The sequence below is a fragment of the Salmo trutta genome, chromosome 15 (genome assembly GCF_901001165.1).
Source record: "Salmo trutta chromosome 15, fSalTru1.1, whole genome shotgun sequence".
In the NCBI taxonomy this organism is placed as follows: Eukaryota; Metazoa; Chordata; class Actinopteri; order Salmoniformes; family Salmonidae; genus Salmo; species Salmo trutta.
This window is the reverse complement of record NC_042971.1, coordinates 59,451,170-59,473,495: the sequence shown is the minus strand read 5'-3', so window position 1 is coordinate 59,473,495 and position 22,326 is coordinate 59,451,170. Positions and strand designations below refer to the sequence as shown.

General features: G+C 44.8%; 1 protein-coding gene across 3 annotated transcripts in view; it reads right to left on the bottom strand.

Moving 5' to 3' along the window:
• nedd4l (NEDD4 like E3 ubiquitin protein ligase) overlaps positions 1-20,198 on the bottom strand; it is a 109,544-nt gene extending 89,346 nt beyond the window's left edge. For all 3 annotated transcript variants that reach the window (XM_029692374.1, XM_029692375.1, XM_029692376.1), the window contains exons 1-2: positions 19,676-20,198; positions 7,384-7,457 (exon numbers count right to left, since the gene is read on the bottom strand). In XM_029692374.1, the coding sequence (XP_029548234.1) occupies positions 7,384-7,457; positions 19,676-19,720 (119 nt within the window). In that variant the 5' untranslated portion in view covers positions 19,721-20,198. The remainder of the gene's footprint in view (positions 1-7,383; positions 7,458-19,675) is intronic.
• Between the last annotated feature and the right edge of the window lie 2,128 nt (positions 20,199-22,326).

Here is a 22,326-nt window from a genome sequence, read left to right as displayed (position 1 = left end):
TTGGAGCAGTGGCTTCTTCCTTGCTGAGCGGCCTTTCAGGATATGTCGATATAGGATTAATTTTACTGTGGATATAGATACTTTTGTACCCGTTTTCTCCTGCATCTTCACAAGGTCCTTTGCTGTTGTTCTGGGATAGATTTGCACATTTCACACCAAATAACGTTAATCTCTAGGAGACCGAATGCGTCTCCGTCAGCGGTATGGCGGCTGCGTAGTCCCATGGTGTTTATACTTGCGTAATATTGTTTGTACAGATGGACGTGGTACCTGCAGGCGTTTGGAAATTGCTCCCAAAGATGAACCAGACTTGTGGAGGTTTACAATTTTCTTTCTGAGGTCTTGGATGATTTATTTTGATTTTCCCATGATGTCAAGCAAAGATGCATTGTCTGTGAAGGTAGGCCTTGAAATACATCCACAGGTACACCTCCAATTGACTCAAATTAAGTCAATTAGCCTATCAGAAGCTTCTAAAGCCATGACATAATTTTCTGGAATTTTCCGAGCTGTTTAAAGGCACAGTCAACTTAGTGTATGTAAACTTCTGACCCACTGGAATTGTGATGCAGTGAATTATAAGTGAAATATTCTGTCTATAAACAATTCTTGGAAAAATTACTTCTGTCATGAACAAAGTAGATGTCCTAACAGACTTGCCAAAACTATAATTTGTCAACAAGAAATTTGTGGAGTGGTTGAAAAATGAGTTTTAATGACTCCAACCTAAGTGTATGTAAACTTCTGACTTTAACTGTACACACACACACACACACACACACACACTGGATGGGGAAACCCTGTTGTGTGGGATCCACTCCACAGTTGTCCTGTGTGGCCCAGTTGGTAGAGCATGGAGCTTGTAACAACAGGGGTGTGGGTTCGTTCCCACAGTAGACATCAGCTAAACGACAAAAATGTAAATTGCTCTCCTAGTGAGGGAAGTTAGCTAGTTATTGCTTTTCCATGGGCTTCGACTTATTCTAATCGAGCCTATTGTTGGAGTTGATGTTCATTATCATGTAAATAGGTCAACTCCAGGTTTAGGCTGCGAAAAGTGAAGATGGCGCCGAAGAACATGGCTGACGTTTTACATTCTCCCAACCAAGTGTGCAATTCTGTATTTTTGTTGTTGTTGTAACTTATTGTGTGCATAATGTTGCTGCTACCATCTCTTATGACCGAAAATAACATCAGAAAAGCGATTACTCACCGCGGACTAGAATAAACTTTTTCCTTTAACGAGAAGGATATCCTGCTTTCAATGGATCCACGCCTTTTGCGTGAAGAAGACGCCGGAAAAGGGGACGCAGATCGAGGATCCTTCTGAGAATCCGTAGGCGAGTGAGTAAACTCCAAATGTCTTCCATTCTTCTTGCTAACGTGCAATCGTTAGAAAATACAACTGATGACCTACCATTAAGATTATCCTACCAACGGGACATTAAAAACTGTAACATCTTATGTTTCACCGAGACGTGGCTGAACGAAGAAACTGACAATATAGAGTTGGCGGGATTTTCCATGCACCGGCAGAACAGACGCTACCTCTGGTAGAACGAGGGGTGGTGGTGTGTGTGTCTATTTGTCAATAACAGCTCTCGCGCGATGTCTAATATTAAAGAAGTCTCGAGGTATTGCTCGCCTGAGGCAGAGGACCTTATGAAAAGCTGTCGACCAGACTATCTACCAAGAGAGTTCTCATCTATATTATTTGTAGCTGTCTATTTACCACCACAGAATGAAGCTGGCACGAAGACCGCTCTCAACCAACTCTATAAGGCCATAAGCAAAGAAGAAAATGCTCACCCAGAAGCAGCGCTCCTAGTGGCCGGGGACTTTAATGCAGGCAAACAAATCAGTTTTACCAAACTTTTACCTGCATGTCACATGTGCAAACAAGGGGGAAAAAATCCTTGACCACCTTTACTCCACACACAGAGATGCATACAAAGCTCGCCATTTGGCAAATCGGACCACAATTCTATCCTCCTGACTCCTGCTTACAAGCAAAAACTAAAGAAGGAAGTACCAGTGACTCGCTCAATACGGAAGTGGGTAGATGATGCGGATGCTACACTATAGGACTGTTTTGCTAGCACAGACTGGAATATGTTCCAGGATTGAGCCAATGGCATTGAGGAATACACCACCTCAGTCATCAGCTTCATCAATAAGTGCATCGATGACGTCGTCCCCACAGTGACTGTACGTACATATCCCAACCAGAAGCCATGGATTACAGGCAACATCTGCATTGAGCTAAAGGCTAGAGCTGCCGCATTCAAGGAGCGGGAGACTAATCCGGACACTTATAAGAAATCCCGCTATGCCCTCAGACGAACCATCAAACAGGCAATCTTCAACCTGTATTGACGCTTTGAATCCTACTACACTACACAGCTCTGATGCTCGTCGGATGTGGCAGGGCTTGAAACGATTACGGACTACAAAGGGACACCCAGACGCGAGCTGCCCAGTGACGTGAGCCTACCAGACGAGCTAAATGCCTTTTATGCTCGCTTCGAGGCAAGCAACACTGAAGCATGCACGAGAGCACCAGCTGTTCTGGATGACTGTGTGATAACGCTCTCGGTAGCCGATGCGAAGAAAACCTTTAAACAGGTCAACATTCATAAAGCCGCTGGACCAGACAGATTACCAGGACATGTTCTCAAAGCATGCGCAGACCAACTGGCAAGTGTCTTCACTGACATTTTCAACCTCTCCCTGACCGAGTCTGTAATACCTACATGTTTCAAGCAGCCCACAATAGTCCCTTTGCCCAAGGAAGCGAAGGTAACCTGCCTAAATGATTACAGCCCGTGGCACTCACGTCGGTAGCCATGAAGTGCTTTGAAAGGCTGGCCATGGCTCACATCAACAGCATCCTCCTGGACACCCTAGACCCACTCCAATTCACATACCACCCCAACAGATCCACAGATGACGCAATCTCAATCGCACTCCACACCGCCCTTTCTCACCTGGACAAAAGTAACACCTATGTGAGAACGCTGTTCATCGACTACAGCTCAGCATTCAACGCCATAGTGCCCACGAAGCTCATCACTAAGCTAAGGACCCTGGGACTAAACACCTCCCTCTGCAACTGGATCCCGGACTTCCTGACGGGCCGCCCCCAGGTGGTAAGAGTAGGCAACAACATGTCTGCCACGCTGATCCTTGACACTGGAGCCCCTCAGCGGTGTGTACTTAGTCCCCTCCTGTATTCCCTGTTCACCCACGACTGCGTGGCCAAACACGACTCCAACACCATCATTAAGTTTGCTGACGACACAACAGTGCTAGGCCTGATCACTAACAACGATGAGACGGCCTATAGGGAGGAGGTCAGAGAACTTGCAGTGTTGTGCCAGGACAACAACCTCTCCCTCAATGTGCGTAAGACAAAGGAGCTGATCGTGGACTACAGGAAAAGGCTGAACAGGCCGCCATTAACATCGACGGGGCTGTAGTGGAGCGGGTCGAGAGTTTCTTGGTGTCCACATCAACAAACTATCACGGTCCAAACATACCAAGACAGTCGTGAAGATGGCAAGACAAAACCTTCCCCCCCCCCCTCAGGAGACTGAAAAGATTTGGCATGGGTCCCCAGATCCTCAAAGGGGTCTACAGCTGCAACATCGAGAGCATCCTGACAGGTTGCATCACCACCTGGTATGGTAACTGCTCAGCATCTGACCGTAAGGCGCTACAGAGGGTAGTGCGTACGGCCCAGTACTTCACTGGGACCAAGCTTCCTGCCATCCAGGACCTATATAATAGGCGGTATCAGAGGAAAGCCCATAAAATTGTGAGACTCCAGTCACCCAAGTTACAGACTTTTCTCTGCTACCGCACGGCAAGCGATACCGGAGCGCCAAGTCTAGGACCAAAAGGCTCCTCAACAGCTTCTACCCCCTAGCCATTAGACTGCTGAACAATTCCCCCCCCCCCTCTTGTCCACTGCTGCTACTCACTGTTTGTTTGTTACCTATGCATAGTCACTTCGCCCCCCCCACCTACATGTACAGATTACCTCAACTAGCCTGTACCCCAGCACACTGACTCGGTACCGGTGCCTCCTGTATATAACCTCGTTATTGTTATTCTTATTGTGTTACTTTTTATTTTTACTTTTTATTTTAGCCTACTTGGTAAATATTTTCTTCTTCTTGAACTGCACTGTTGGTTAAGGGCTTGTAAGTAAGCATTTCACAGTAAAGTCTACACTTGTTGTATTCGGTGCATGTGGTAAATACAGTTTGATTTGATTTGACTAGAGAACCATTCTGGTAAGACTAAAGTGAAATCTCTGGTCTATTGAGGACTTCGTTCCTTTCCTTCTGTTTCACAGGGGGAAAATAATTCTGAGGAAGGGATAAAAATATTGGAGAAATAGAATAGGTTAGGCCAATAGGATCCAAACCAGAGGAGTAACCTAGGCTGTATGTATCTGACCGTAAGGCACTACAGAGGGTAATGCGTACGGCCCAGTACATCACTGGGGCCAAGCTTCCTGATATCTAGGACCTATATACTAGCCGGTGTCAGAGAAAGGCCAAAACATGGTCAAAGAATCCAGTCACTCAAGTCATAGACTGTTCTCTCTGCTACCGCACGGCAAGCGGTACCGGAGCGCCAAGTCTAGGTCCAAAAGGCTCCTTGACAGCTTCTACCCCCCCCCCCCCCCCCCCCCCCCCCCCCCAAGCAATAAGACTGCTGAACAATTAATCAAATGGCCATAGGGACTACTTATATTGAACCCCCCCCCCTTTGTTTTTACACTGCTGCTACTTGCTGTTTATTATCTATGCATAGTCACTTTACAAAATTACCTCGACTAACCTGTAGCCCCACACATTGACTCGGTACTGGTACCCCCTGTATATAACCTCGTTATTGTTATGTAATTTTCTTGTTACTTTTTGATTTGATATATTTTTTTACATTAGTTTATTTAGTAAATATTTTCTTAACTATTTCTTGAACTACATTGTTGGTTAAGGGCTTGTAAGCATTTCACAGTAAGGTTGTATTCGGCACATGTGACAAAATGTGATTTGATTTGATGCAGGTCTGTAGCAGAACCTGGGGAGAGGGGCTGTATGTAGGTCTGTAGCAGAGCCTGGGGAGAGGGGCTGTATGTAGGTCTGTAGCAGAGCCTGGGGAGAGGGGCTGTATGTAGGTCTGTAGCAGAGCCTGGGGAGAGGGGCTGTATGTAGGTCTGTAGCAGAGCCTGGGGAGAGGGGCTGTATGTAGGTCTGTAGCAGAACCTGGGGAGAGGGGCTGTATGTAGGTCTGTAGCAGAGCCTGGGGAGAGGGGCTGTATGTAGGTCTGTAGCAGAATCTGGGGAGAGGGGCTGTATGTAGGTCTGTAGCAGAACCTGGGGAGAGGGGCTGTATGTAGGTCTGTAGTAGAACCTGTGGAGAGGGGCTGTATGTAGGTCTGTAGCAGAGCCTGTGGAGAGGGGCTGTATGTAGGTCTGTAGCAGAACCTGGGGAGAGGGGCTGTATGTAGGTCTGTAGCAGAACCTGGGGAGAGGGGCTGTATGTAGGTCTGTAGCAGAACCTGGGGAGAGGGGCTGTATGTAGGTCTGTAGCAGAACCTGGGGAGAGGGGCTGTATGTAGGTCTGTAGCAGAGCCTGGGGAGAGGGGCTGTATGTAGGTCTGTAGCAGAGCCTGGGAGAGGGGCTGTATGTAGGTCTGTAGCAGAACCTGGGGAGAGGCCACTGCCACACACCAGAGCTAAAGAGGGTCTCAGGGTACAGAGGCTCAGTGAGGCAGAGTAAACACTTAAAGTACTTTAGCTCCCAACCTGTCTGCTGTGGTTTCCAGTCCTTTCTCCCGAAGCTATCTAAAGCTTACTGATTTCCTTTATGAACAGGAAATCAGTAAAATCTTTGAAATTGTTGCAGGTTGTATTTATACGGCAGATAGCCTAGTGGTTAGAGCGTTGGGCCAGTAACCGAAAGGTCGCTGGATCGAATCCCCGAGCTGACAATCTGTCATAACTGAACAAGGCAGTTAACCCACTGTTCCCCGGTAGGCCATCATTGTAAATAAGAATTTGTTCATAACTGACTTGCCTAGTTAAATAAAAAAGGTAAAATAAAAATACTGACCAAAATATTAAAACGTAACTACCCCTCCAACTACAGCCGTTATAGAACCTTGGCTCTTCGTGAATGCCTCTGCATATCAACGCATGTAATCCACCAACAAATGAACAAGCAGAGTTACCTGTGTGTCCCAGATGGAACCCTATTCCTTATATAGTGCACTACTTTTGACCAGAGCCCTATAGAACCCTATTCCCTATATAGTGCACTACTTTAGACCAGAGCCCTATGGAACCCTATTCCCTATATAGTGCACTACTTTAGACCAGAGCCCTATGGAACCCTATTCCCTATATAGTGCACTACTTTAGACCAGAGCCCTATAGAACCCTATTCCCTATATAGTGCACTACTTTAGACCAGAGCCCTATGGAACCCTATTCCATATATAGTGCACTACTTTAGACCAGAGCCCTATGGAACCCTATTCCATATATAGTGCACTACTTTAGACCAGAGCCCTATGGAACCCTATTCCCTACATAGTGCACTACTTTTGACCAGAGCCCTATTGTGGTGCACGAATAGGGAGCCATTTGGGACGCACATCACTAGAAGGCCTTGCTGCACTCCACAGAACACAAACAATAGAGTAGAGTAGAAAATGTTTAACTGAAAAGGGGGTGTGCGCTTTAGAAAGCTAATGAGTGAATGTGTTGTTTTCTATTGCACTGGTCAGGAGGGCATTGGAATTCATTAGTAACAACACAGAGATCTTACGCAATGGAGCAAGAAGCAACAGATATGCAGGTTGGTTATCTATACGTGTGTCTTCACAGGATGGTTAGGCTATATTACCACTATAGTACAGTGACAACTGCTTTTAAGCAACCCCTTTGATTCCTACATGCATTTACCACAAAAAAAATAAAAATAGGCCTCTGTTTAAATTAACCTTTTAAATCTCGTCAGCATAAAAACAAATTGTTAAGATTTTATTTTAAACATTTTCAAAAAGGGGAGGGGGACAAAGCTCTTGCACAATTTCTCAAAAGAAAACATTGGTAGAAATCCATGGGTAAACCGGATATGACAATACCTCATTTTCTCTTAACTTATGGATCTGGGTCATGTGACTTGGAAGTAAAGTGAGTTTAGTAATCATTGAGAACGTTTAGCTCAAGGTTTACTTATCTAGGTTTGGCTCAAGGTTTACTAGACTAGGTTTGCGCAATGTCTTTGGAATGTTCTAGAGAATTCAAAAAAGGGCAGCAGTGGTAGCCAAACGCACAGAAACACGGCCTAGCTCATGCTCACCTGGCTCCGATAATGTCTTTCTTTGCCAGATCAATGCCTGCCACAACCTTGACACGGAGAACTCTGGTTTCATTCTGCAAAAGAAAAATGAAAAACAAACATTTTATAATAAAAACAATCACACAACAGTTGAAATGCTTTGAATGGATAACATTGTTGGCAGCCTGAGTCTGCCTTGGCCAATTGGCCTACTTCTAAAAGAAAGAGTGGTGTTCGATAACTGTAGCTGTGCCTGTATTTTTCATCCTATAGCTTGTTTATCCATCTGCTTTTCTCTTTATGGTGAGTAAACATGTCGTCAGCGCTTTTATTTCCCTGACTGATCAAAACTAATTTTTCTCCACACTGTCTCGTCTCTCTTGCAGCAGACATATAGGGAGCAATATGTTTGGAACATCAAATCGCAATATCGAATCACAATACATATTCACCTAGTGTACAAAACATTAGGAACACCTTTCTAAGATTGGGTTGCACCCCCTTTTGCCCTTAGAACTGCCTCAATTTGTCAGGGCATGGACTATACAAGGCATCGAAAGGGTTCCACAGGGATGCTGGCCCATGTTGACTCCAATGCTTCCGACGGTTGTGTCAAGTTGGCTGGATGTCCTTTGGGTGGTGGACCATTCTAGATACACACGGGAAACCATTGAGCGTGAAAAACACAGCAGCACTGCAGTTCTTGACATGCTCAAACTGGTGTGCCTGGCACCTACTACCATACCCCGTTCAAAAGCACTTAAATCTGTTGTCCTGCCCATTCACTCTGAATGGCACACATACACAATCCATGTCTCAATTGCCTTAAGGCTTAAAAAATCCTTCTTTAACCTGACTCCTCCACTTCATCTACACGGATTGAAGTGGATTTAACAAGTGGAGGGATCATAGCTTTCACCTGATCTGTTATGTAAAGAGCAGGTGTCCTTAATGTTTTGTACACAGTGTAAAATCATGAGAATCGCAATACATATGGTATCAGCACCTAAGTATTGTGATAATATCGTATGGTGAGGTCCATGACCATTCCCAGACCTACTTGCTCTTCACTCTCACTGAAGACTTAACTAGGATTATCATGAATTTATATAGCCCATTAGCTTTCCCTTTGACCTACAAACATACAGTATCAGTCAAAAGTTTGGACACACCATACTCATTCAAGGGTTTTTATTTTTTACATTGTAAAATAGTGAAGTCATCAAAACTATGAAATAACACATGTGGATTCATGTAGTAACCAAAAGTGTTAAAATCTAAATATATTTGAGATGAGATTCTTCAAAGTAGCCATCCTTTGACTTGATGACAGTTTTGCACCCTCTTGGCATTCTCTCAACCAGCTTCATCTGGAATGCTTTTCCAACAGTCTTGAAGGAGTTCTCTACTCCGAACATGCTCTACCCTTATTCGACTGACAGGTTAGTATTTTATCTCACTGTGTGTAAGCAGAGTGAGTGCTCCAATCAGCCGAACCAACCGTGCCAGTCACAAACAAGGCAGTCTTGGAACAAAGGCATAAGAGCTGCCAACCAGGTCAACAGTACCTGTAGTAAGGTGTGGTACAGTAAACTACTTTGAGCAACCTTTCCCACGTACCTTCATCCATGTGTGTCGTCTATCTAAAGTTGCCTTACCGGTGAAGAATACATGACACAGTCCCTGTCCAATCTAGGCCTCATAATAGGGGTAGGTAGTATTACAACTAGCTTTCAAACTCAACATGATAGGGTGTCTTGGTCAAATTCTTGCCTATGAGTCTTAATTCAAAGTTTATTGGTAGAGTAAACAGTTTTGCAAATGTTATCGCAGATGCAGCGAAATGCTTATGTTTCTAGCTACAACAGAGCAGCAATATATAGCACTACAATAACAATACACACATCATCCAAAAGTTGAAAAAATAATTAAGACATATCAGAATGAGCAGTATCAAACTGAGAAATATCTGAGTCCGTAAAAAAAGTATACACTGAGTATACAAAATATTAAGAACACGTGCTCTTTCCATCATAAACTGACCAAGTGAATTCTGATGAAAGCTATGATCCCTTATTGATGTCACCTGTGACATCCACTTCAACCAGTGTAGATGAAGGGGAGGAGTCAGGTTAAAAGAAGGATTTTTATGCTTTGAGACATTGTGTATTTGTGCCATTCTGAGGGTAAATGGGCAAGACAAAAAGACTTAAGTGCCTTTGAACAGGGTATGGTAGTAGATGCCAGGCGCAGGGGTTTGTGTTAAGAACTGCAACGCTGATGGGTTTTTCACGCTCAACAGTTTAATGTGTATCAACAATGGTCCACCACCCAAAGGACATCCAGCCAAATTGACAGAACTGTGTGAAGCACTGGAGTCAACATGGGCCAGCATCTCTGTGGAATACTTGACACCTTGTAGAGTCCATGATCCAACCAATTGAGGCTGTTCTGAGGGCAAAAGATGAAACAAGATTGTAATCACGAAACTAGGGAGAAAAAGGAGGTACATTTTTGTGTATATATAGATAGATATATATATATATATATATATATATATCTATCTCAAATCAAACTTTGTCACATGCGCCGAATACAACAAGTGTAAACTTTACCATGAAATGCTTACTTACAAGCCCTTAACCAACAGTGCAGTTCAAGAAGAAGGAAATATTTACCAAGTAGACTAAAATAATAATAATAAAAAGTAACACAATAAGAATAACATAACAGAACAGCGCAAACTGGCTCTAACCAGAATAGAAAGAGTGGGAGGCCCCGGTGCAAGAGGATAAGTACTTTGAGGCGTATGTTTTTCAAACTAGACACTCAACAAGTCCTCAACTGGCAGCTTCATTAAATAGTACACGCAAAACACGTCAACAGGCGACTCCAGGATGCTGGCCTTCTAGGCAGAGTTGCAAAGAAAAAGCCATATCTCAGACTGGCCAATAAAAAGAAAAGATTAAGATGGGCAAAAGAACACAGACACTGGACAGAGGAACTCTTCCTAGAAGACCAGCATCTCGGAGTCGCCTCTTCACTGTTGACATTGAGACTGGGGTTTTGCGGGTACTATTTAATGAAGCTGCCAGTTGAGGACTTGTGAGGCGTCTGTTTCTCAAACTAGACACTAATGTACTTGTCCTCTTGCTCAGTCGTGCACCAGGGCCTCACACTATTCTGTTCTGGTTAGAGACAGTTTGTGCTGTTCTGTGAAGGGAGGAGTACACAGCCTTGTACGAGATCTTTAGTTTCTTGGCAATTTCTCGCATGGGATAGCCTTCATTTCTCAAAACAAGAATAGACTGATGAGTTTCATTAGAAAAGGTCTTTGTTTATGGCCATTTTGAGCCTGTAATCGAACCCACAAATGCTGATGCTCCAGATACTCAACTAGTCTAAAGAAGGACAGTTTTATTGCTTATTTAATCAGAACAACAGTTTTCAGCTATGCTAACATAATTGCAAAACGGTTTTCTAATGATCAATTAGCCTTTTAAAATGATAAACTTGGATTAGCTAACACAACGTGCCATTGGAACACAGGAGTGATGGTTGCTGATAATGTGCCTCTGTACACCTATGTAGATATTCCATTAAATACAATTTTAAAAGCCATTTCCAGCTACAATGATAATTTACAACATTAACAATGTCTACACTGTATTTCTGATCAATTTTGTGTTATTTTAAATGGACCAAAAAATAGCTTTTCTTTCATAAACAAGGACATTTCTAAGTGACCCCAAACATTTGAACGGTAGTGTGTGTATGTGTGTATATATATACATATATACATATATATATTTTTTTTTTTTTTGTAAGTGTACAGGCCTCCCGAGTGGTGCAGCGGTCTAAGGCACTGCATCGTCACTACAGATCCTGGTTTGATCCCAGGCTGTGTCGCAGCCGGCCGCGACCAGGAGGCCCATGAGACGGCGCACAATTGGCCCAGTGTCATCCGTGTTAGGGGAGGGTTTGGCCGGCCTGCTTGTCCTTGTCTCATCTAGCGACTTGTGTGGCAGACCGGGCACAATGCACGCTGACACAATCGCCAAGTGTACAGTGTTTCCACCGACGCATTGGTGCGGCTTGCTTCCTTCCGGGTTTAAGCGAGCATTGTGTCAAGAAGTTCACTGGTGAAAGACTGGCAGCGGCTTCTTTAAAGCATTACTTAAATAACTGTCTTCTTTAAAGCATTACTTAAATAACTGTCTTCTTTAAAGCATTACTTAAATAACTGTCTTCTTTAAAGCATTACTTAAATAACTGTCTTCTTTAAAGCATTACTTAAATAACTGTCTTCTTTAAAGCATTACTTAAATAACTGTCTTCTTTAAAGCATTACTTAAATAACTGTCTTCTTTAAAGCATTACTTAAATAACTGTCTTCTTTAAAGCATTACTTAAATAACTGTCTTCTTTAAAGCATTACTTAAATAACTGTCTTCTTTAAAGCATTACTTAAATAACTGTCTTCTTTAAAGCATTACTTAAATAACTGTCTTCTTTAAAGCATTACTTAAATAACTGTCTTCTTTAAAGCATTACTTAAATAACTGTCTTCTTTAAAGCATTACTTAAATAACTGTCTTCTTTAAAGCATTACTTAAATAACTGTCTTCTTTAAAGCATTACTTAAATAACTGTCTTCTTTAAAGCATTACTTAAATAACTGTCTTCTTTAAAGCATTACTTAAATAACTGTCTTCTTTAAAGCATTACTTAAATAACTGTCTTCTTTAAAGCATTACTTAAATAACTGTCTTCTTTAAAGCATTACTTAAATAACTGTCTTCTTTAAAGCATTACTTAAATAACTGTTGTTGGCTTCCAGAGGGATTTTTGGAATTTTCCAAGTACAGAAGCTATGCCATCTCCCGGGATAGGATGCTCTCTAAGAATACCTTTGAGGAAGGTGTGTGAAATCTGCAGGCTACTTCAGTTGTTAAGACATCAGACTCCCTCTACAATCCCAAAACAGAGAAAACTTGTTTATGATTCGAAATTGGTAGCAAAGGTAGCCCAACTTCACCTCATATTTGATACTGATTAATGACATTCAATTGACTAAAAAGTCATTGCTCAACTTGGGATTCTTAAAAGTATTTTTTTTTTGGTGGATTAATAAATTAGGTTATAGCTAGGTTTCCATCCAATTGGCGACAGATTTTCATATGAATATTCAAACATCTGCATTAAAAACGATACGCCCATATTACCACCTGAGTTGTTTCCATCAAATTGACTCTTTGCAGATAAAAGGCTGTGTGTGATGCCATGCACAGAATTAAAGAAAAGTTATTCAGTACATGGGAGTTAAAATGGTTTCCATTTTCAATTCTACTGATGATTCTTTCACAAAACAAAATGTTGCGTTATATAGCGAGTGTGCCCACTGGTATTGTAACATCGCTGTTGGCTAGAGTGCACATCTGTGCGCTGTTGGCTAGAACGCAGGTATAACCTATATGAGATTATAATGTACCAAAAAAAACAAGATATATATATATTCTTTTTTAACTTGTCTGCCGTCAGCTAAGCATCGATTATCATGTCAACAGAATAAGACCCTCGGTATCTAATGGAAAGGATCACCTTGCACTTTCACCAACCTGTGAAGTTCATCATAACTTATTTCATCTGTAGCCTAATAAACAGCATGCTTTCCCCACGAGTCAGAGTGAAGATCCATTTGGATGTTATATCAGTATTTGCACATCAAAGCGTTTCCACCGCCTTTTCTCACATCATTCATTTTACCGACACAAAAAGATCCCACCATGTGGAACAAACATTATCTGTCTGCATTTATAACCTTTTACCATAACGTTCAGTTTCCATCACAGCTGTCGTGATTATTTTTATACGGTATGTATGACTTCACTCGGATAAAAACTGTGGAAACGTGATTAGTCATAATTGAAATAGTGTCACCATGAATACACAGTGAATAACAATAAGGAGTAAAAATAACATGGCGCAGCAGTCTAAGGCACTGCATCTCAGTGCCAGAGGCGTCACTACAGTCCCTGGTTCGAATCCAGGCTGTATCAAATCCGGCAGCGTCGTCCGGGTTAAGGTTAGGCTGTTATTATAAATAAGAATGTGTTCTTAACTGACTAGCCTAGCTAAATAAAAAAGGTACAATGTTTTTTTAAATTAAATATACAGGAAGTAGAAAATAACATTTCTATATACAGGAAGTAGAAAATAACATGGCTATATACAGGAAGTACCAGTACTGAGTCTACGTGCTGGGGTACGAGGCAATAAAATGGCTATATACAGGGAGAAGCAGTGCTGAATCTGTGTGTTGGGTTACGAGCTAATAACATGGTTATATACAGGGAGTACATGTACCAAGTCGATGTGCTGAGGTACGAGGTAATAACATGGCTATATACAGGGAGTACATGTACCCCAGCACATCGACTTGGTACAAGGTAATAACATGGCTATATACAGGGAGTACATGTACCAAGTCGATGTGCTGGGGTACAAGGTAATAACATGGTACATGTACTCCCTTTTATATAGCCATGTTATTACCTTGTACCCCAGCACATCGACTTGGTACATGTACTCCCTTTTATATAGCCAAGTCGGTGTGCTGGGGTACGAGATAATTGAGGTAGCTACACATACATAAATACATACACAAAAGTATGTGGGCACCCCTTGAAATTAGTGGATTCGGCTATTTCAGCCACACTCGTTGCTGACAGGTGTATAAAATCGAGCACACAGCCATGCAATCTCCATAGACAAACATTGTCAGTAGAATGGCCTTACTGAAGAGCTCAGTGACTTTCAATGTGGCACCGTCACAGGATGCCACCTTTCCAACAAGTCAGCTTGTTAAATTTCTGCCCTGCTAGAGCTGCTCCAGTCAACTGTAAATGCTGTTATTTAGAAGTGGAAATGTCTAGGAGCAACAACGGCTCAGCTGAGAAGTGGTAAGCAACACAAGCTCACAGAACAGGACTCCCAAGTGCTGAAGCGCATAAAAATTGTCTGTCCACAGTTGCAACACTCACTACCGAGTTACAAACTGCCTCTGGAAGCAACGTTAGCACAAGATCTGTTCGTTGGGAGCTTCATGAAATGGGTTTCCATGGCTAAGCAACCACACACAAGTCTAAGATCACCATGTGCAATAGTAAGCGTTGTATGGAGAGGTGTAAGAAAGCTACCTGCCCGAATGCATAGAGCCAGCTGTAAAGTTTGGTGGAGGAGGAATAATGGTCTGGGGCTGTTTTTCATGGTTCGGGCTAGGCCCCTTAGTTCCAGTGAAGGGAAATCTTAATGCTACAGCATACAATGACATTCTAGACGATTCTGTGCTTCCAATTTTGTGGCAACAGTTTGGGGAAGGCCCTTTCCTGTTTCAGCATGACAATGCCCCCGTGCACAAAGTGAGGCCCATACAGAAATGGTTTGTCGAGATCGGTGTGGAAGAACTTGACTGGCCTGCACAGAGCCCTGACCTCAACCCCATCAAACACCTTTGGGATGAATTGGAACGCCGACTGCGAGCCAGACCTAATCACCCAACATCATTGCCCGACCTCACTAATGCTCGAAGCTGAACAGAAGCAAGTCCCAGCAGCATGTTCCAACATCTAGTGGAAAGCCTTCCCAGCAGAGTGGAGGCTGTTACAGCAGCAAAGGGTGGGGACAAACTCCATATTAATGTCCATGATTTTAGAATGAGATGTTTGACAAGTAGGTGTCCACATACTTTTTGTCATGTAGTGTACAGTGCTGTCGGGAAGTATTCAGACCCCTATTTTTTGGGGGCCACTTTATGTTACGTTACTGCCTTATTCTAAAATGTTTTTCCTCAATCTACACACAACACCCCATAATGACAAAACGAAAAAAGGTTTGTAGTCCGGGTAGCCATTTGATTAGCTATTTAGCAGTCTGATGGCTTGGGGGTAGAAGCTGTTCAGGGTCCTGTTGGTTCCAGACTTTGTGCACTGGTACCACCTGCCTGGTAGTAGCAGAGAGAACAGTCTATGACTTGGGTGGCTGAAGTCTGACATTTTTTGGGGCCTTCCTCTGACACCGCCAGCTATAGAGGTCCTGGATGGCAGTGAGCTCGGCTCCAGTGATGTACTGGGCCATAATCGCACCCCTCTGTAGCGCCTTGTGCCTTTCAGTTGCTGTACCAAGCGGTGATGCAGCCAGTCAAGATGCTCTCGATGGTGCAGCTGTATAACTTTTTGAGGATATGAGGGTCCATGCCAAATCTTTTCAGCCTCCTGAGGAAGAAGAGGCTCCGTCATGCCCTACAGTTGTGTGTGTGGGGACCACGTTAATTCCTTAGGTTATGTCGACCCGCTCCACTACAGCCCCATCGATGTCGATGGGTGTGTGCCTGCCCTCCATTTCCTGTAGTCCACGATCAGCTCCTTTGCCTTGCTGACGTTGATCAGGTTGTTAGGTTATTGTTGGAGTAGTGTCGGAGCTGGAGGGCTTCTCCCTCTATTCTAGGAGTACCTAAATGCCCCAGGACAGGAACTATTTCTGTTGTTGTAAGAGTTAGGCCTAGTCAACACTGTGTCCTGGCCCAATTTTCATCCTCATCCTTCAAAATGAATAGCCTGGTTTAATACAATCATTCATTGCATTAGCTATGTCAAACAGATTACCTACTCAAGTTGTTGTTCAACATTAATGTTCTCATTCTCTATTAACTTACCTGGTTACAGTTTTTTTTTTTTAACTACAGGTAAATGTAAGTTAATTTGATAAACAAATAGGCCTAATGCACAACTGTGTTTTTAGTCCGCCCGAAACCTTTTCTGTACCGATTCTGGAAGAGAGAAAAAAAAAATCGCCCCCCAGCTCTGTAGCATGAGTCTCTTCAGGAAGGAAGGGAGCCACCCCAGCCAGCCTGCCTGCCAGCCACCCCAGCCAGCCTGCCTGCCAGCCACCCCAGCCAGCCACCCCAGCCAGTCTGCCAGCGTGTCTGCCTGCCACCCCAGCCAGCCTGCCATCGTGCCTGCCACCCCACCTACCACCCCCAGCCAGCCTGCCACCCCACCTACCACCCCAGCCAGCCTGCCAGCCTACCACCCCAGCCAGCCTGCCAGCCTACCACCCCAGCCAGCCTGCCAGCCTACCACCCCAGCCAGCCTGCCAGCCTACCACCCCAGCCAGCCAGCCTGCCTACCACCCCAGCCAGCCAGCCTGCCTACCACCCTTCCTGCCACCCCAGCCAGCCTGCCAGCATGTCTGCCTGCCACCCCAGCCAGCCAGCCTGCCTGCCTACCACCCCAGCCAGCCAGCCTGCCTACCACCCTTCCTGCCACCCCAGCCAGCCTGCCAGCATGTCTGCCTGCCATCCCAGCCAGCCTGCCTGCCTGCCACCCAAGCCAGCCTGCCTGCCTGCCACCCCAGCCAGCCAGCCTGCCTGCCTGCCACCCCAGCCAGCCTGCCACCCCAGCCAGCCTGCCTGCCTGCCACCTCAGCCCAGCCAGCCTGCCTGCCTGCCACCCCAGCCCAGCCAGCCTGCCTGCCACCCCAGCCAGCCAGCCAGCCTGCCTGACACCCCAGCCCAGCCAGCCAGCCTGCCTGCCACCCCAGCCCAGCCAGCCTGCCTGCCTGCCACCCCAGCCCAGCCAGCCAGCCTGCCACCCCAGCCCAGCCAGCCTGCCTGCCTGCCACCCCAGCCCAGCCAGCCAGCCTGCCTGCCACCCCAGCCCATCCAGCCAGCCTGCCTGCCACCCCAGCCCATCCAGCCTGCCTGCCTGCCACCCCAGCCCATCCAGCCTGCCTGCCTGCCACCCCAGCCCATCCAGCCTGCCTGCCTGCCACCCCAGCCAGCCAGCCTGCCTGCCACCCCAGCCAGCCTGCCACCCCTGCCTGCCACCCCAGCCAGCCTGCCACCCCAGCCAGCCTGCCACCCCTGCCTGCCACCCCTGCCTGCCACCCCAGCCTGCCACCCCAGCCAGCCAGCCTGCCTGCCACCCCAGCCAGCCTGCCACCCCTGCCTGCCACCCCAGCCAGCCTGCCACCCCTGCCTGCCACCCCAGCCAGCCTGCCACCCCTGCCTGCCACCCCAGCCAGCCTGCCACCCCTGCCTGCCACCCCAGCCTGCCACCCCAGCCTGACACCCCAGCCAGCCAGCCTGCCTGACACCCCAGCCAGCCAGCCTGCCTGACACCCCAGCCTGACATCCCAGCCTGACACCCCAGCCAGCCAGCCTGCCTGACACCCCAGCCTGACATCCCAGCCTGACACCCCAGCCAGCCAGCCTGCCTGCCACCCCAGCCTGCCACCCCAGCCTGCCACCCCAGCCTGACATCCCAGCCTGCCACCCCAGCCTGCCACCCCAGCCAGCCAGCCTGCCTGCCACCCCAGCCAGCCAGCCTGCCTGCCACCCCAGCCTGCCACCCCAGCCTGACATCCCAGCCTGCCACCCCAGCCTGCCACCCCAGCCAGCCAGCCAGCCTGCCACCCCAGCCAGCCTGCCACCCCAGCCTGACACCCCAGCCTGCCACCCCAGCCTGCCACCCCAGCCAGCCAGCCAGCCTGCCACCCCAGCCTGCCACCCCAGCCTGCCACCCCAGCCGTCTCCCATACACTTTAGTCTCTTTTTTTCCTTCTTTTTTTTTTTTTTTTTTTAACTACAATGCAAGTTGTGATGCCTAACGTCTAAACAAAATCAATGACACTCTGTGAGCTAATGTTTACACCGTCATATACATAATAGCTGAAAACAAACAATGTCACTAATTATGATAAGTGCTAGCAATGGGTGGGGGTGGGAATGGGAATGTGGGGGACAATAAGCTTGTAACAGCCCAGGCGGCTTACCCAGCTGTTCCAAGTAGCCCTATGTGAGGAATGAATAATTATGCCCACCTTTTCCTGAAGACTGTCATGACTCCAAATACTTAAGAGTCTCCCTGGTACCAGGGTTCTGAATTCCGACACAAGTCAGTCACACCACTTACTGTTTTCGATGCGCACAAATAATGAATTCCATTATTAGCAGCAACTGTGACCTATAGCCTTATTGTGCATAGAATATTAATGAGATGCCTATAAGCCCTAGACACTAAAACTTTCATGCACATTGAGAAAGTATTCGCCCCCAACATTGGCATTGCTTACACAGAGAAAGGCAGTGAAGGAACTCCTCGTCCTCTGCTCTTCATCTCTAAAGGAATGTTACGAGAATAGCAGGCAGATTGAAACACAAAGCGTTGCTGTTTTTAGCGGTTTAAAACTGGGTCGTCCCAAAAGTGCTGCCTCTGGAAACCATTTACTGCAGAGGTGTTTTAATTACAGTATGAGGCCAGATCATTTTAACTACATCCTCAATGTTTAATTGGTGTCCAACTTCATGGGAGTGTAATGTGGAAATCAAGGGAAACACACACACACACACACAAGAAGTGTTAAGTCACTGCCATTAGAATCTACTTGGGAGTGAAATCACTTGTCAATGGTCAACATAATGTCCTTTATAAAATGGTCATTGAAGACAGTCAGATTCAGCCCTTGATCAGGACTCAATTCCATTACATCACACATAAGAGTCATTTGGACGAAGGCGTATTCTGTACAGGGCTTTGTTAAAGAGCTCAAGCTGAACATTAACACGCATCGCTTGCGGTACGGTTATCTTTCATATGAGCGAGAAATAATTACAAACATGTTACATTGATACACACATTTATAGGGGTTAGAGCTCAGATGTTTTTTTTTGTGTGTTTTTAAATTGGATTTCAAATTAGACGTTAACGTTACACTGATTGACAGACACTGTAGCCAACAGTAGTGATTGTCACTATAACGTCAGTTAGGTAACGTTAACTAGCTTGTAGTAAAAATGCCATAACTAGCTAGTTAATGTTTATCTTCGCCAAATTGTGTTTAACTGTCGGCTGCAACTTAAAACCATGTACAGTGACAGTATATGTTTCTGTAGGAAAAACGTGCGACTGAGTAAGAAAGCGTAACGTTAACACAGTGCAGGGCTACTCAAATAGTTGTTTTTTTAATCTAACTAACGTTAACGTTAGTTCATCTTATCCAGCTAACGTTACGTACATACCTCAAATTGGAATAAGTATTATCGAGGAAACTAGCTAGCTAGCTAGCTAGCTAGCTATCATAACAGCTGAGCAACTGGCCTCCACTAGCTACTAAAGATGGCTAACATTCCTGTTGGAGCGGAACGACACATTGTAACGTTAGCTAGCTAGCTAGCTAGCTTGGACATCGTTAGTTCGCCATACAGATAGTTTACTAAAACATCTACACATCGAAATATGAGATATTCACTTACTTCATCTTCGGAGAGGCCATGTATGGGTTCAAAATTCGTAGCCATATAGCCTGAGGAGCTAACACAAAAAAACACACAGCTAGCTGGCTAGCCTGAACAATAGCAAAGTGTCCCCTCCTCAATGAATGTGTGGGTTCCTCTGTTGATAGATCGAATCCTTCATTGGCACAAGCAAATAATGCCGTTTTTTTTTGTTGTTGTAATCCTCTCCAGTGTGATGTTATGTTTGGTCAAAAATAATAATAAATGTGGAAAGGGGGCCACTAACATTACAGTATTTCGGTTTTGGTTGAGAATTCAGAGACTCCAGTTGCTTCTCTTCCAGTTCAACTCAAAGCTAAATATCTTTCGGTTTTGTCCAAAAAACGTTGGTGACAGCTGACTTCGAGTGAGTAAAGAAAAATGAACCACACGGGTTATAGAACTACTGAAAAAGCAAACTGGACAATAAAAAAAAAAAAGGTGCTAGGGCGTCCTAAAACTGTCTTATTGTTTCAGGTTGTGCAGGTTCCTGAAACGTTGCTTTGCCAGACTGAGCAGTTCTGCTTGTCATATAGCGCCATCTTGGGGTTAGACTTTGGCGCATACCAGGTAGCTAGGCATTCACTATATGTGGAGGCAGAAGACAGATTTTCTTTTGTGTCTGGTTTGAGCTACTGTAGCTATCTATATCTGTTTCATCAACAAACTATTGAAATGTAGGACTAGCGACAGAGGGCTGTTGGTCAATGATCACAGGTACCTTTCTCCAGGGATGCTGTGCCTGCGTGTGTGTGTAAGGCAGAGGATGCATTTCTGGTTTTAAGAAAATTGATAATAGAATATAGTTTAATTTTTCTATTTGATTCTATTCCTTTTGTATTTTCCAATAAACTGTATGGCTCAAACTAATCCATTATATTAAAAACGGTATCCTATCTAAGAAATTATTATGTTTATAGTAATCCTTTGACCATTTTCTCTCCAAGGTCAAGCAGTATAGTATGTATTTGCAGACAAGGCAGGTTTTATTCTCACTTTAAATGTTGATTTGAACATTAAGATTAGAGCTTGATTTGGGTTGATATAACTGTCATTTACATTTGTCTGAGACCTTTTTTCATAAAGTGGTCACTTTAATCTCAATTTGCCACTATCACTGTAATACCACTAGATGTCCTCAAAGCATCACAGCCCCTGCTGTCTCAGCAACTCACACATAGCACTGAAGACATGGACACAACAGTCATTGCAAGAGAGCATTAGGAACTGTACATATCATGTGTATGTAAACTACCATTGTTTCAGTGAGTAAATAAGCTGGCAGGATGGCAACTGCACCGTTCATAACCTCTGAATGACTAGCCATCCACGTGAATGCACCTTAATACTGGGTGAACTCGCACAACACACTAATCTGCTTCACTCTCACACACCTCAAGGCGAAACCGCTCATAATTTAGTAGCTACCCATCTGTAGTCTGCATATCCAGGTGAGCGAGATCGGCCTTGGGAAAACGCATTTGTATGTGTAGCCTGTTTAATATTTACTGTACCCATCATTTGCAAAGGAATATAACATGACACACAATGAGTGTTTTAAATCAATCTGTGGACCAGATGGGGCTATTATATAATGTTATTGCTTCTAAGTAGAGGTTGAATCGGGAGGGGTAAAGAGATTTCCCAGATCTCCCCAAACAACCAAATGCCATCTGACAGGAAATGTACTGTATGATTTTATGAGCTGCTCGTTTAGTTTATGGTGTGTATTCTCTTCTCTCATACCATGATACCTTTAAGAGCCACCATAAACCCAGAAAATACAGTCAAGATATGAAGATTATTATTTATGATCTCTATATGATCTGTCTTCAAGCCATTGTTTTCAGATCCCAGCGGTCTAGTCTTTATAGACAGACATATGTAGCTCTTACCCATTGGCTAAGGGACATACAGAGTTGGAGGCTTTTAGTTTGGAATTACAGACATACATAAATAGTTGATGACAGAATAGAATAGAATAGAATAGAATGGAGGGAACTTCTGAATCATCAGGGTATTCTTAGAGTATTATTGCAGAGGAGATTGGTCAGTAGAAAAGGTTATCCAGGCATATCAACCAGCCGTCATAATCTCTATGTCCTTGGTTGGTGTGGAGCTCTACATCACATCTGCCCCATGAAGCATGCAACCGATCCTGCTGTTGCCGGGTAATGGCTCGTTTCGTCACCCATCTCAGTGTTCTAGAAGAGAGAGGAGCTAAGTGTCAAAGTGGACCACACTAAAAAGGGATGGACTGCGTCCCTAATGGCAACCTATTCCCAACATACCTCCCTATGGGAACTGGTCAAATGTAGTGCACTATATAGGGAATATGATGCCATTTGGGACGTAGCCAGTGTGAAACAGCAAACAGCTGGAGTGGCCTTGCCCTGGCATGCTGCTGATGCAGAGGCATAGAGCTCAATCTCACAAGGATTAGAGGGATCAGAGAGGATGCACATTGCATAGCATTCCTCCAACAGGAGAAACGGGAATGAGAGCTTGTGTGTGTGTGTGTGTGTGTGTGTGTGTGTGTGTGTGTGTGTGTGTGTGTGTGTGTGTGTGTGTGTGTGTGTGTGTGTGTGTGTGTGTGTGTGTGTGGGTGTGTGTGTGTGTGTGTGTGTGTG